The 14,909-nt window shown below is 42.9% G+C and overlaps 2 protein-coding genes across 2 annotated transcripts; both read left to right on the forward strand.

Moving 5' to 3' along the window:
- The first annotated feature begins 1,669 nt into the window (after window positions 1-1,669).
- LOC130878549 (olfactory receptor 5A2-like) lies at window positions 1,670-2,596 on the forward strand. Its single transcript, XM_057776574.1, has one exon. It carries the CDS (start codon window positions 1,670-1,672, stop codon window positions 2,594-2,596), a length of 927 nt encoding a protein of 308 aa, XP_057632557.1.
- Window positions 2,597-13,074: 10,478 nt separating this feature from the next.
- Window positions 13,075-14,001, forward strand: LOC130878525 (olfactory receptor 1019-like). The gene has a single exon (XM_057776535.1). It carries the CDS (start codon window positions 13,075-13,077, stop codon window positions 13,999-14,001), a length of 927 nt encoding a protein of 308 aa, XP_057632518.1.
- The last annotated feature ends 908 nt before the right edge of the window (window positions 14,002-14,909 follow it).

A 14,909-nucleotide genomic window follows, 5' to 3' on the forward strand; every position in this document is an offset into this window, starting at 1 on the left:
GGAGCAGACATATCAGCTTGGCTCCTTCCTTGTTGATGAATCCTGTCAGTAAAAATAGTTGTGGGGGGCTAGTTTGTGTAGATTTTGGCTATGAGAACAATGGTTTGACTGAGTGAAAATGAGTATGAGAAGCATGGTTTCAGGGTGTGGAGGGTGGTATCCGGTTACCCTACCGGAACAGTCAGCTTTACCCTGCTGGGATAATACAGAAGGGAGAAATGTTGTGATTTCAGGAGCTATCTACAGAATTAACAGTGACTTATCCGAAAGACAGGTGTTCCCGCAGCTCTGAAAAACGGGTTCTTCACAATATTATATTTTTTGTAAATTTGCCTGCTGGTCTGTCAGCTGTACATTTGCTGTATAGTCTCATGGACTCGCCACAGCGGTCCTCGGACAAATAGTCGTGGAGTCAGGAGGGTTGGAAATACATGATGAAAGTGGGAGCCTCAGCGCTCCTGTTCAGCACCTGTGGCAGATGTCTTCTCTGGAGCTGCTGATGAGCCAAGAAATGGGCTCGGAGCAAAAGATACTTCCATGGTGAAAAGTTTCTTCACCCTGATAAACCTCTCCACAGATGCAATAATTCGAATCAGACTAATTAGGCAAACAACTAATCAAACAAAATTAGAAAAAGCCCAGGTTTAATGGATGCCAACTTTCCCCGGATGGCCTTCCAGCACCTCAGAGAGGAGATGGAGAAGGAAGACCACAAACCACATGTTTATTCTCTGGGGTAAATTTAAATACCATGTGGGAGTGGTCTTGAGCATTTCTGGGGAGGGGGTCATCGTTTGGCGGGGTTTCTCAGAGGCAGAGTCTGGTCTGAGGCTGATGTCTGAGGGAGATCACAGATGAATGCTTTGATTTGCCTATTTACTAATGTCCACTGAGAGCTCATCGTCAGGCACTGACCTTCTCTACAGGCAGAGAAAGAGTGCAGCATGTTCCTGTGTCACACACTAATAGAGTTGAAAATAAAAAAGCAGAAGGAATAATAAACAAAATCAAGGTCTCTAGGAAGAGGAATTGACACAAACCTACAACTCAAGTGTACATATTATATGTATTCCCCGGCGGAGGACATTGGCCCAACGCTATTCATAGAATGATTTTTTTATTAAAAAAATGACTCTTAAAAAAATTAATAAAAAAATTTTTAAAGGATAATTAATTAAAAAATTACAAGTAAAGAAGGTATGTGTGTGTTGGAGAGGTGAATCAGCAACAGAAAGAAAAGGAGGAGCTTCAGAAAATCTATAGGCTATTAAGATGGAAATGTGTTAATAATGAGAGTAAAACTAAAAAACTCTATCTTTTAAAACAACATTGAAATGGTTATGAAATTATTTGCTTAATTACATAGAAAGCAAACTCACGGGACTGCTTCCCACTTGAATACAGGGAGGATTTACTGGCAATAGAACTTTGTCAGGTGTTCCCTCTCCCCCTCATTTATCTCCCCCTCCCTCTTTTCCTTTCTCTCTCCTCCTTCTGAGTTCTTGGAAATGCCCTTTAGATAAGCTGCTTCGAGGTGATAGCTTTCTGATGGACGCCATGACTCTGTAGACAACATGGAGCTGCACACACACGTCTGAGCCTGCCTCCTCTTGCTGTCCCCTCCCTTAGCTGTGTGTGGCCCCTGCATCTTAACACAATTGGAGCAGACATGTCCAATCACACAAGAGTGACTCACTTCCTCCTCGTGGGCTTCTCAGATACACCGCAGCTGAGATTGGTGGTCATCTCGTTTTTCCTGCTTGTCTACACATTCGGCCTCCTGGGGAACATCTCCATCATCGCAGCTGTGATGAGAGACAGGAGGCTCCACTCCCCCATGTACTTCTTCCTGAAGAATTTGTCTTTCCTGGACATGTGCTACACTTCAGCCACCATCCCCAAGGCAGTGGTTATGTCCTTCACAGGCTCGGGGCTCATCTCCTATCTCGACTGTGTAGCACAGCTTTACATATTTATCACGCTCTCTGCTACTGAATGCTTCCTGCTCACGGCCATGGCTTATGACCGGTTCCTGGCCATCCTCAGACCACTGCTCTATGGAACCATCATGAGCCACAAATGTCGTGTTGAGCTGGTGGTCACTGCCTGGGTGAGTGGGGCCATCTACTCTGCCTTCCACACTTTCAACACCTTCTCCCTCCCCTACTGCGGACCCAATGTTGTTGAACACTTCTTCTGTGACATCCCTCCAGTCATGAGGCTGTCCTGCACTGATTACCATCTCAATGAGGAGGTGGGCTTCGCTGTGAGCAGCTGCATCGTCATGAGCTCCTTCACCCTCACGGTCCTCTCCTATGTGGGCATCGTGTCCACAGTTGTCAGCATCCCCTCGGTGGACGGCAGGTGGAAGGCCTTTTCCACCTGCTCCTCTCACCTGACCACAGTTGTCTTGTTTTATGGAACTGGAAGCTTCGTGTACCTGAGGCCTGCCTCTGGGTACTCCCTGACCCAGGGTCGCCTGGCGTCTATTTTCTACTCTGTCCTCACTCCGTCTTTGAATCCAGTGGTCTATTGTCTGAGGAACAAAGATATGAAGTTTGCTCTGCAGAAACTTTATTACAGAAGAAAATACTGAGTCCTCCAAGACTACAATGTGTGGCTGTCATGGTGAAACTGGAGCCAAGATTTTCATCCCCATACACATCACACCCCTTCCCTTCCTGTGACACTTAATGCCTACTGACAAAGCCAGTTGCAGAGGCTGCAGGAGACCATCACAGTCCCTGTGGTGAACTTTCAACTCCAGTGGATTCTAGACCTTCTTCTGGTCTCCAGAGGCATCCAGACCCATGTGCGCTATCTACACACAGATATACACATAAATAGTAGCATTTAAAAAATGTAACTTTGTGTCTCAGAATCAAAGAAATAAAAACTGAATGGCTAAAATCAAGTGAAAATATATAATTAGATAGATTATTGAGACAGAAAGAAATACACACAAAAAAAATGTGTCTGCTACCAGAGACGTCTGTCCTATATTCATCTGAAGAAACTGTTTGGTGGTTGGTGTTCAACCCTATGCTGACCTGCTTTCCAACTGCCCAGTCTTCACTACAGGATGACCTAGACAGCTCATTCAGTCTTGTTTCCATCTCTGTTTGCAGAGCCTGAATTTGTACACAAGGAAATGGCCAGCCAGCGGGGCTGTTTGACTCACTCTTCCCAGGCTCTGGGAGAACTCAGGAGTACCATTTTGAGTGGCTCTGAAGTCCCCACATGGAATAGACATTCTCTCCCTGTATTTCTGTATATACATGTGTGTGTGTGTGTGTGTGTGTGTGTGTCTGTATATCTGTATCTCTCCCTCTATTTCATTGTGAAATCAAAGGACACGGTCAGCAAGCCAAAATAACAACCTACAGAATAGGAAAAGATCTTCACTAACCTCACATCAGACAGAGGTCTGGTCTCCAAAATATACAAAAAAAATTTAAGAAATTGGTCATCAAAATAACAAATAATCCAAAAAAATGGAGTACAGACCTAAACAGAGAACTCTCAACAGAGGAATCTAAAATGCCTGAAAGACACTTAAGTAAATGTTCAACATCCTTAGTCATCAGAGAAATGTAAATCAAAACAATTCTGAGATTCCATCTTACACTTGTAAGAATGGCCAAGATCAAAAACACTGATGACAACTTATGCAGGAGAGCTTGTGGGATAAAGGGAAATCCCCAGCATTTCTGGTGGGAATGTACCCTGGTACAGCCCCTTTGGATGTCAGTGTGGTGATTTATCAGAAAATTAGGAAACAACCTTCCTCAAGACCCAGTAATACCACTTTGGGATATATATCCAAAGGATGCTCAATCTTGCCAAAAACATATGTTCAACTATGTTCATAGCAGCATTGCTTGTCATAGCCAGAACCTGGAAAAAACCTAAATGCCCCTTAACCAAAGAATGGATAAGGAAAATGTGGTACATTTACACAATGGAGTATTACACAACAGAAAGAAATAACAACATCTTGAATTTTTCAGGCAAATGGATGGAGCTAGAAAACATCATGTTGAGTGAGGTAACCCAGACCCAGCAAGACAATTATCACATGTACTCACGCATAAGTGCATTTTAAACATAAAGCAAAGAAAACCAGCCCACAAATCATAATCCCAGAGAATCTAGACAACAATGTGAATCCTAAGAGAGACATACATAGATCTAATCAACATGGGAAGTAGAAAAAAAAGATCTCCTGAATAAACTGGGAAAATAGGGACCTTGAGAGAGGGTTAAAGGGAAGAGGAGATGCAGGGAGGGGAGCAGAAAAAAAAAAAGTAACGCTCAATAAAAATTTAAAAAATGGAAAAAAGAAAGCATCCTCAACAAATAGTGCTATCATAACTGAATGTAAACATGTAGAAGAATGAAAATAGATATGTATCTATGGTCACCATGCACAAAACTCAAGTCTAAATGGATCAAAGACCTCAACATAAAAACAAACACTCTAAACCTCATAGAAGAAAAGAGGAAAATACCCTTGAATACATTGGCACAGAAGACCACTTCCTAAATATAACGCTAATAGCACAGACACTGAAAGCAATAATTAAAAAATTTGACCTCCTGAAAGTGAGAAGCTTCTGTAAAGCAAAGGACGCAGTCAACAAGATAAACGGCAGCCTACAGAATCAGAAAAGATCTTCACTAACTCCACATCTGATAAAGGACTGATCTCCAAATAATGCAAAGAATTCGAGATACTGTGCATCAAAAGACCAAATAATTGACTAAAAATATGGGGTACATATCTAAACAAAGAACTCTCAACAGACGAATCTCAAATGGAGAGGTTGTGGAGGAAGGGGTACCCTCATCCATTGCTGGTGGGAATGCAAACTTGTGCAACCACTTTGGAAATCAGTGTGGCAGTTTCTCAGGAAATTCGGGATCAACCTACCCTAGGACCCAGCAATACCACTCTTGGGAATATACCCAAGAGATGCCCTATCATATTACAGAACCATTTGTTCAACTATGTTCATAGCAGCATTATTTGTAATAACCAGAACCTGGAAACAACCTAGATGTCCTTCAATGGAAGAATGGATGAAGAAAGTGTGGAATATATACACATTAGAGTACTACTCAGCGGTAAAAAACAATGACTTCTCGAATTTTGCATGCAAATGGATGGAAATAGAAAACACTATCCTGAGTGAGGTAACCCAGACCCAAAAAGATGAACATGGAATTTATTCACTCATAATTGGTTTCTAGCCATAAATAAAGGTCATTGAATCTATAATTTGTGATCCTAAAGAAGCTAAATGAGAAGGTGAACCCAAAGAAAAACATATAGGTATCCTCCTGGATATGGGAAGTAGACAAGATTGCCTGGCAAAAAATTGGGATCTTGGGGGTGGGGTGGGATGGGGCTAAGGGGAGATGGGGAGAGAAAAGTGAGAAGGGGAGGATGGGGGGTACTTGGGGAATTGGGATGGTTGGGATAAAGAAAGGATAGTTATGGGAGCAGGGAAGCATATATCTTAATTAAGGGAGCCATCTTAAGGTTGGCAAGAGACTTAAACCTAGAGGGGCTTCCAGGTGCCCACGTGGATGTCCCCAGTTAGTTCCTTGGGCAGCTGAGGATAGGGAACCTGAAATGGCCCTATCTTGTAGCCATACTGATGAATATCTTGCATATTACCATAGAATCTTTTTTTTTTTTTTTTTTGGTTTTTCGAGACAGGGTTTCTCTGTGGTTTTGGAGCCTATCCTGGAACTAGCTCTTGTAGACCAGGCTGGTCTCGAACTCACAGAGATCCGCCTGCCTCTGCCTCCCGAGTGCTGGGATTAAAGGCGTGCGCCACCACCGCCCGGCTATTACCATAGAATCTTCATCTGGCGATGGATGGAGATAGAGACAGAGTCCCACATTGGAGCACCCGAACAAGCTCCCAAGGTCCCAATGAGGAGCAGAAGGAGGGAGAACATGAGCAAGGAAGTCAGGACCGTGAGGGGTGCACCCACCCACTGAAACAGTGGAGCTGATCTATTGGGAGCTCACCAAGACCAGCTGGATTGTGACTGAAAAAGAATGGGATAAAACCGGACTCTCTGAACATGGCGGACAATGAGGGCTGAAGAGAAGCCAAGAACAATGGCACTGGATTTTGATCCTACTTTATGTTCTGGCTTTGTGGGAGCCTAGCTAGTTTGGATGCTCACCTTCCTAGACCTGGATGGAGGCGGGAGGACCTTGGACTTTCCACAGGGCAGGGAACTCTGACTGCTCTTCGGACTGGAGAGGGAGGGGGAGATGAGTGGAGGGAGGGAGAGAGAAGGGGGAGGAGGGGGAGGGAAATGGGAGGCTGGGAGGTGGCAGAATTTTTTTTTTCAATAAAAAAAAAAGACACAGAAATGCTCAACATCCTTAGTCATCAGAGAAGTGCAAATCACAACAACTCTGAAATACTATCTTACACCTGTCAGAATGGCCAAGATCAAAATCTCTGATGACAGCTTATCTTGGAATAAGGAGAACAATTCCACACTGCTGGTGGGAGTGCAAACTTGTACAGCCACTTTGGAAATCAGCATGGCTCAGAATGTTAGGAATCAGTCTACCTAAATACACAGCATTACCACTTTTGGGCATATACACAAAGAATGCACACTCACAACAAAGGACATTTGCTCAATATGTTCGTAGAAACATTATTCGTAATACCCAGAACCTAGAAACAATTTAGATGACCCTCAACTAAAGAATGGATAAAGAAAATATAGTACAGCCAGGCAGTGGTGGCGCACGCCTTTAATCCCAGCACTCGAGAGGCAGAGGCAGGTGGATCTCTGTGAGTTCGAGGCCAGCCTGGTCTACAAGAGTTAGTTCCAGGGCAGGAACCAAAAAAACACTACAGAGAAACCCTGTCTCGAAAAATCCAAAAGAGAAAATGTAGTACATTCACACAATGGAGTACTACTCGGCAGTAAAAAGCAATGACATCTTGAAATTTGCAGGCAAATTGACAGAACTAGAAAAAGCCATTCTGAGTGAGATAACCCAGACCCAAAAAGACAAATAAAATATGTACTCAGTCATAAGTAAATATTGGAGTTAATACAAAGGACAACCAGCCTACAGGCCACATTCCCAGAGAACCTAGGTAACAAAGAGGGCCCTAAGAGAGAGATACATGGATTCATGTATAAAGGGGAAAAAAGACAAGATCTCCCGAGTAAATTGGGAGCATCTAGAACAGGGGAAGGACAGAGAGGACGAGGGAAGGGGAGTGAGAGAAAAAATGTATAGTATATCCCTATCCAAACAATTAAAACGAGGATTAATAAAAAGTAAAATAAAATAGTAAAAATAAAAGGAGAATCAAAAGAAGAAACAACATAGAAAGAAATATGGACAACAACATGCATGAATCTCACATGCAAAGTGTAAGTCAAAGAAGCCGGATACAAATGTGAGTCAGCGCATATTGCCAAACATGGGCGCCTGCTCAAAATAGATTACCTCTGGCCATCTGTGGAGATACGGTGATTGGGGGGAGTATGAAGGACATCCAAGTTGATGCTCATGTTATGTTTGTCCAAAGCTTTGGTTACATGAACTCCTTCACACAACAATATTGAATAGACCTTTAGACTTCAGATTTGCATCTGTGTCCTTTGTATTTATGTTTCCACAAGGACCTTGGCAAATCTCAGGAAGCAAACTGTACCAGAGCAGATATTGTAGAAGAAACACCAATAGTGTAGGTATACAAGATGCACATAAGCACACATGCGTGCAGGCATGCGCGCACACACACACATATTTATTTTCCTTTTTTGCCTTTAGACAGGACTGTGTATCATAGCCCAGAATGGTCTCAGGTTCATAGTCCTCTGCCCAGCCCCATAAGTGTTGGGTTTGGTTTTCTGTCCACCAATCTAGATGTATTTTAAAAAATGATAAATCCTGTTGCATTTAATGAATAAAAAATTAGTTGCAAACTTCAAAGGGTTATTTATGGTATGCAATAATAAACCTACCATTTTAATGACATCATCCATGAATATCGGTAAGGCAAGACAAGGCTTTGGGGGATCACATGTATACTGTCACAGATCACAACAGCACATATAAGAGCACAGTGGAGTGGGTTGATGCTCCTACATATCCTAAGAACTTGGAGAAGGAAAATGGTGAGTTCATATTTCATAATTTCATATTTGAGGACTGAATAAAATAGAGATATTTTTGTCTTAAAATATCTGTCTCATTGGGTGTCAGGTCTGAGATTTCTGAAAAATAAAACCATAATTTTCTCATACCAACTGGCATTTTCTTGTAGCCACAGGAAATGCTTTTTTAAGATATCCCTAAGATGACCCATAGGGATCCTGAGAAATCTTAGTCATGGTACCTGACAGACCAAACATATTCCCAGAGCAAGCTCCCCAGACATATCAAAGTGTGCTATCTCCTTTCCCAGATGAACTGGAAGGTGAATCACGTTAAAATATTTAACATACAATGAAATCAGACAGCTTCATGCATCCACACCTCCAGCAATCCCTCGCCAGAACAGCAGAGTCACCACTGAGACACTGCTACTGTCCATTTCATCACTTTATGACCTTTAGACACACAAAGTGATCATCATTCCACCAGGTAAGAGCTGACTGAGATAAACAAAAATGAAAAAAATATCTTCTGTGCATAATTGCAAGAGATGTCCTCACCATGTATCTCCAACTGGCTCTTCTTTTAGGAAAATTGAAGGTCTATATATTACAGAATTTTTTTAGAAAGAAGCTCAGCATTTGTGTATCACAACGACTCTGAGTATGATTTCACCACCGGTTCTTAATATATCATCAACTGGGCACAAGACAGAATATGTGGTTTTGCTTATGAGGCTTGTTTACATATTAAGAAAGAAACTGCTGTAAATTACAAGTTGTTCAAGTATCCTCAGTCAAACTCAGAATATTGAAAAGGGCCTGATGTAACAAGACTATCAGTCCAGCTACTTCAGAGTAAGAGACGGGGGCATTGCAAGTTCAGGATCTTTGTGATCAGAGAGTGAATTCAAGGCCAATTAACTATTAACCTTGATTTAAAAACATCTTCTTAATTATATTCACATGTATCAGTGGTTAGCTGTCTGAGTTTGCAGGAATCTTGAGTTGCTTCCTCTGATGCCTGTAGAACTCAAGGAAGCCAGTTAAATCACTGGAGTGGGAGAAGGCGGCTTCCAGATCTGGAGAGATGCCCACTAAGGATGGAATGCAGAGCAGCATCTGAGTGAACAAGGACTGGCTCTGTATCCAGTGTTGTACTTCATTGTCTCTTTTATTTTTGGTCTGAGTCTAAGTTGGTCCTTCTCACACAGTGTTTAGGAAATAAAGTTACAAACTCATAAAATTTGAAAATAATACACACAATCAAAAATCTGCCTTTTAAACTGTATCTAAATTCAGTTAACCAGCTAATCTGGGGGAAAGCAGAATCTTAAACGCACCAGAGATATAACTAATGAAGTTGACTCTGGAAATTCAGGCCCATGTGAGTTAGGAACTAAGGCTGCAATAGAAAACAAAGCAGGGGGTGTTTATCCCCAGTTCGTGTCAGGTGTCAGGACTCAGCTCCATCAACTGAGAGAAAGGGAAGGTCCCCACTTCTCCTGCTAAGGAACTACTAAGATATTTAATCTCACAGGCCAGCTTGATCAGATCTAGAGTCATCTAGAAGATGAAATTCAAGGCACACTTTGAGAGATTGCTCACACTAAGGCTAGCCTCTGAGAATCTCTACAAGGGATTGTCTTGCTTGAATGAACTGATGTGTAAAGCAGAACCATGTGGCAGGGGCCCTGGACTGTATAAAAGGAGAAAGCAGGCTGAGTACAAGCATTCATTTCTCTCTTCCTCACTGAAGACACAATATGGCCAACTGAATTAGGTAGCCAATACATTTTTTTTGGTGTACTTTAACATTTTTTAAATAGGCCCTCATGTATCCCAAGTTACATTCAAACTCTCTTAGAATTCTGATTCTCCTGCCTCCATCTCCCATAAGCTGTGAATACAGGCCATATTCAGTTTTGACTAGTGATAATTTAAAAGGTTTTATTAACATTTCAGTGCCTGAGACACTGTAATATAAGTTAAGCTGATAATTATTCATCACCTAACCTTCTTAATAGATACAAAAAAAAAGCTGACTGTGGAATGGTTGGAAAGCTAGGAAGAGAATGGTCCCAGGGTCTAGCACACCCAACTCTGAGTACGTACCCAAAGGGATTTAAATCCATACACAGAAGAGGTGTTTGCAGTACTGTGTCTGCTGAAGCCTCCTGGAAGTAGTTGAGCAACAAAAACAACCAAAGTGCCCACCAGGGCAGGAATGGATTAAAAGTGGTGATATCCACAAAGGGGACGTGGTCTATAGGAAAGAGGAAAGTCCTTCCTCTGTCAACAAGGAGAATGTCAACAAGGAGGATGAGCCTGGACATCATACTACTTCAATAAGACAGGGACAGAAAGACAATTCTGCTGCTGTTATGGCGTTAAGTGAGAAATCACTCCATGCACTTAGAGACTAATAAAGGAAATTTTCTTTTGATAATAGAGAGCAACCGTTCTGGCTAGTGCAAATAAGGAGAACAGTTCAAAACAGAAATCCTCCCCAGTTTATACAGGTTAGTAATATCACATCACTTTCTTACACACACTTTATCAGTAAGTTGCTTTTAGGTTCCTACCCAAGTTACACTTTGAATATTAAACATGATTTACAGAGACAGAAACTGCCTGTTTGGGTCATCTGTAGACAAATCAGGGAGACTTACAATGTAAAGGTATAATGTTAAGAAATTGTTAGTTATCTTGGTATTTTGTGTTTGCTACACTAACTAGGGCATTCATAGAGGAACCAAATTTCAAAGCAAAGTTTAGAAGGTACAAGTTTCCCCAAGGCCAAAGAAAGATATTGTAAATGTCCCCTCATTTTCACAAATGACATTAGCGAATATCTCAAATTTAATACCACTTTCTAGTAAAATCCACATCCCAGTCACATCAGATTCTGACAGTCATTCAGGCAGACAAACCAGTCAGGATCTGGAATTGATTTCTTCTAAAACCAGAGGTAGTATCTTGTTCCAAGGTTTAGCATGTCAATTTAGGAAGAGGTGACTGGAAAGGTGGGAGGGAGTGAAGGGGGGGAGCACCTGGTCCACAGCCACCATGACCTTGCCTCAGTCAAGTGACAGTCACCTGACCAGTAAACTTAGAGTCTTTCTAGCTGCAGCTTGCTGACCTCTCAGGGTCAGTGCCACCCAAGGCTAATCCTCTTCCACAGGAGCAGACTCTTTCTCAGCTCTGTCTCTAGAAAAAATAATTATATTGCTTATATTTTGTGGATTTTATAAAACATAAGATAATTTAGATTGTTTTGAAAATGTATTTATTTAATGAACATGGAGCGTTGTCTGCATGCATATCTGTGTGAGGGTGTCAGATTCTATCAAACTGAAGTTACAGATAGTTGTGAACTGCCATGTGGGTGCTGAGAATTTGACCTGGATCCTGTGGAAGAACAGCCACTGTCCTTGATTGCTGAGCCCTCTCCAGTCCCAGGAACCAGGACCTCTACACCCACTCAACCACACCCAGATCCTTCAAGGATTTCTCCTTCCATTTGATGGGGCATAGCTGATGAGCTAGATCAGGAATTACAGGTGAGACCAAAGCCACTTCTGTTCCACAGAGAACCCGTGCACTTGTGCTTTCTACAAACTTTGCCCTTTCCCAAGCGCTGTGCACTTTTGCCTTTCCTAAGGGAAATCCCCACACTGCTCCTCCAGCTCCCAGAATCTAGTCCAGCACCCAGGCTGCCGCCAGTGCCTTCACTGAGCCCCATGCCTGCATTGTTCCCCCCACGCTGGCATCGAGGTTTTTGCAGGTTCTCAGCCAAATAGTAGTGCAATCAAGAGGGTTGGGAGTATGTGATAAAAATGGGAACCTCGGCTCCCCTTGCCAGCACCTGTGAAGATGTCTTCCCTGGAGCTGCTGATGAACCAAAAAAAGGGGGGGGGGGTCCAGAGAAAAAAAGATACTTCCATAGAAATAACATATTCTTTAAAACCTAACCAGCAGCCTAAACATTCAAAGTCAGTGAGTGTCGCGGGGGGGGGGGGATATGTGTGTCCACACGTGAGCTCAGTCATAGCTGAGTCCACAGAGAGCACTGCCTCAGAGCAACTATTCCAGGCTCATGTCTGAGGGAGACCACAGAAGCTTGCTTTGGCTTGTCCCATCACTAATGTCCCCTGAGGGCTCATCGTCAGACACTGAGCTTCTCTGCAGACATAGAAAGAGTGCAGCTTGTTCCTGCATCACACACCACAGAGTAAAAGAAAAAAAGCAGGAGGAAAATAAACAAAATCATGGTTTCTAGGAACAAGGATTTACAGAAACCTAGAACTCAAGTGTTTAACATTACGTGTGTTCCTCACCAGAGGACATTTGCCCAACCGTGTTATTAGAATGATTTTTTCATTTAAAAAAAAAGTCTCTACAGAAAAATTAATAACATATTTACTAGTAAAAAATGTGTATGTAGGAGTGGTAAAAAACAATAGTAAGAAAAAACAATAGAATAAAAATGAGGAGATTAAAAAATTTATAGACTATCAAGAAGAAAATGTGTTATATTTATGAGAATAAATACTGACCATTTACACAACATTGAAATGTTTAGGAGTTGATTTGCTCCAATAAAAAGAAAGTTAAAACCCGGGACTGCTCCAACTTGATGCCAAAGAGAATTTAAGAGCTATAGACCTTTGGCAGGAGTGCCCTCTCTCCCTTGCTCTATTTCCTCCCTCCCTCTTCTACTTCCCATTCCTTTTCTCCTCCCTCTCCTCCTCCTGAGTTTTTGAAATGCCCTTTAGATAAGCTGCTTCGTGGTGATAGTTTTTTGATGGAAGCCATAACTCTGTAGACAACATGGAGCTGCACACACACGTCTGAGCCTTCCTCCTCTTGCTGTCCCCTCCCTAGCTGTGCCATCTGAACACAATTGGAGCAGACATGTCCAATCACACAAGAGTGACTCACTTCCTCCTCGTGGGCTTCTCAGATACCCCACAGCTGAGATTGGTGGTCATCCCGTTTTTCTTGCTTGTCTACATATTCGGGTTCCTGGGGAACATCTCCATCATCGCAGCTGTGATGAGAGACAGGAGGCTCCACTCCCCCATGTACTTCTTCCTGAAGAATTTGTCTTTCCTGGACATGTGTTACACTTCAGCCACCATCCCCAAGGCAGTGGTTATGTCCTTCACAGGCTCGGGGCTCATCTCCTATCTCGAGTGTGTAACACAGCTTTATATGTTTGTCACACTGTGTGCTACTGAATGCTTCCTGCTCACAGCCATGGCTTATGACCGGTTCCTGGCCATCCTCAGACCACTGCTCTATGGAACCATCATGAGCCACAAATGTTGTGCTGAGCTGGTGGTCACTGCCTGGGTGAGTGGGGTCATCTATTCAGCCTTCCACACTTTCAACACCTTCTCCCTCCCCTACTGTGGACCCAATGTTGTTGAACACTTCTTCTGTGACATCCCTCCAGTCATGAGGCTGTCCTGCACTGATTACCATCTCAATGAGGACATAGGCTTCGCTGTGAGCAGCTGCATCATCATGAGTGCCTTTGCCCTCACGGTCCTCTCCTATGTGGGCATCGTGTCCACAGTTGTCCGCATCCCCTCGGTGGACGGCAGGTGGAAGGCCTTTTCCACCTGCTCCTCTCACCTGACCACAGTTGTCTTGCTTTATGGAACTGGAGGCTTTGTGTACCTGAGGCCCGCCTCTCGGTACTCCCCGACCCAGGGTCGCCTGGCGTCTATTTTCTACTCTGTCCTCACTCCGTCTTTGAATCCAGTGGTCTATTGTCTGAGGAACAAAGATATGAAGTTTGCTCTGCAGAAGCTTTATTGTGCAGGAAAGTACTGAGTCCTCCAAGACTACACTGTGTGGCTCTCATGGTGAAAATGGAGCCAAGATTTTCACCCCCATACACATCACCCCCTTCCCTTCCTGTGACACTTGACGTCTGCTGACAAAGCCAGTTGCAGAGGCTGTAGGTAACCACCAGCTCCAGGGGATTCTATACTCTCTTCTAGCCTCCGTGGACATCCAGACCCATGTGTGCTTATCTACACACAGATCCACACAGAATTAGCAGCATTTAAAAACTGAACTATGTGCCGGGCAATGGTGGCGCACGCCTTTAATCCCAGCACTTGGGAGGCAGAGGCAGGTGGGTCTCTGGGAGTTCAAGGCCAGCCTGGTGTACAAGAGCTAGTTCCAGGACAGGAACCAAAAGCTACGGAGAAACCCTGTCTCGAAAAATCCAAAAAATAAATAAATAAATAAATAAATAAATAAATAAATAAATAAATAAATAAAATAAAAAAATAAAAACTAAACCTATGTGTCTCAGAATGTTCTAAGAAATAACAAAATGAATGGCTAAAATCAGGTGAAAAAATATATCTAGATAGATTCTTGAGACAAAGATACAAACAAAAAACTATGTGTCTGCTACGGGAGACGTCTGTCCTATATTCATCTGCAGAAGCTGTTTGGTGGTTGGTGTTCAACCTTATGCTGACCTGCTTTCCAACTGCCCAGTCTTCACTACAGGATAACCTAGACAGCTCATTCAGTCTTGCTCCTATCTCTGTGTTTGCAGAGCCTGAATTTATACACAAGGAAATGGCCAGCCAGCGGGGCTGTTTGACTCCCCCTTCCCAGGCTCTGGGAGAACTCAGGATCACCGTTTTTACTGAGTGTCTCTGAAGTCCCCACATGAATAGATTTTCTCTCCATAACCAGATCCTGTACTCTCCCTCTACTTC

Source organism: Chionomys nivalis, chromosome 7 (genome assembly GCF_950005125.1).
Source record: "Chionomys nivalis chromosome 7, mChiNiv1.1, whole genome shotgun sequence".
NCBI classification, from domain to species: Eukaryota; Metazoa; Chordata; class Mammalia; order Rodentia; family Cricetidae; genus Chionomys; species Chionomys nivalis.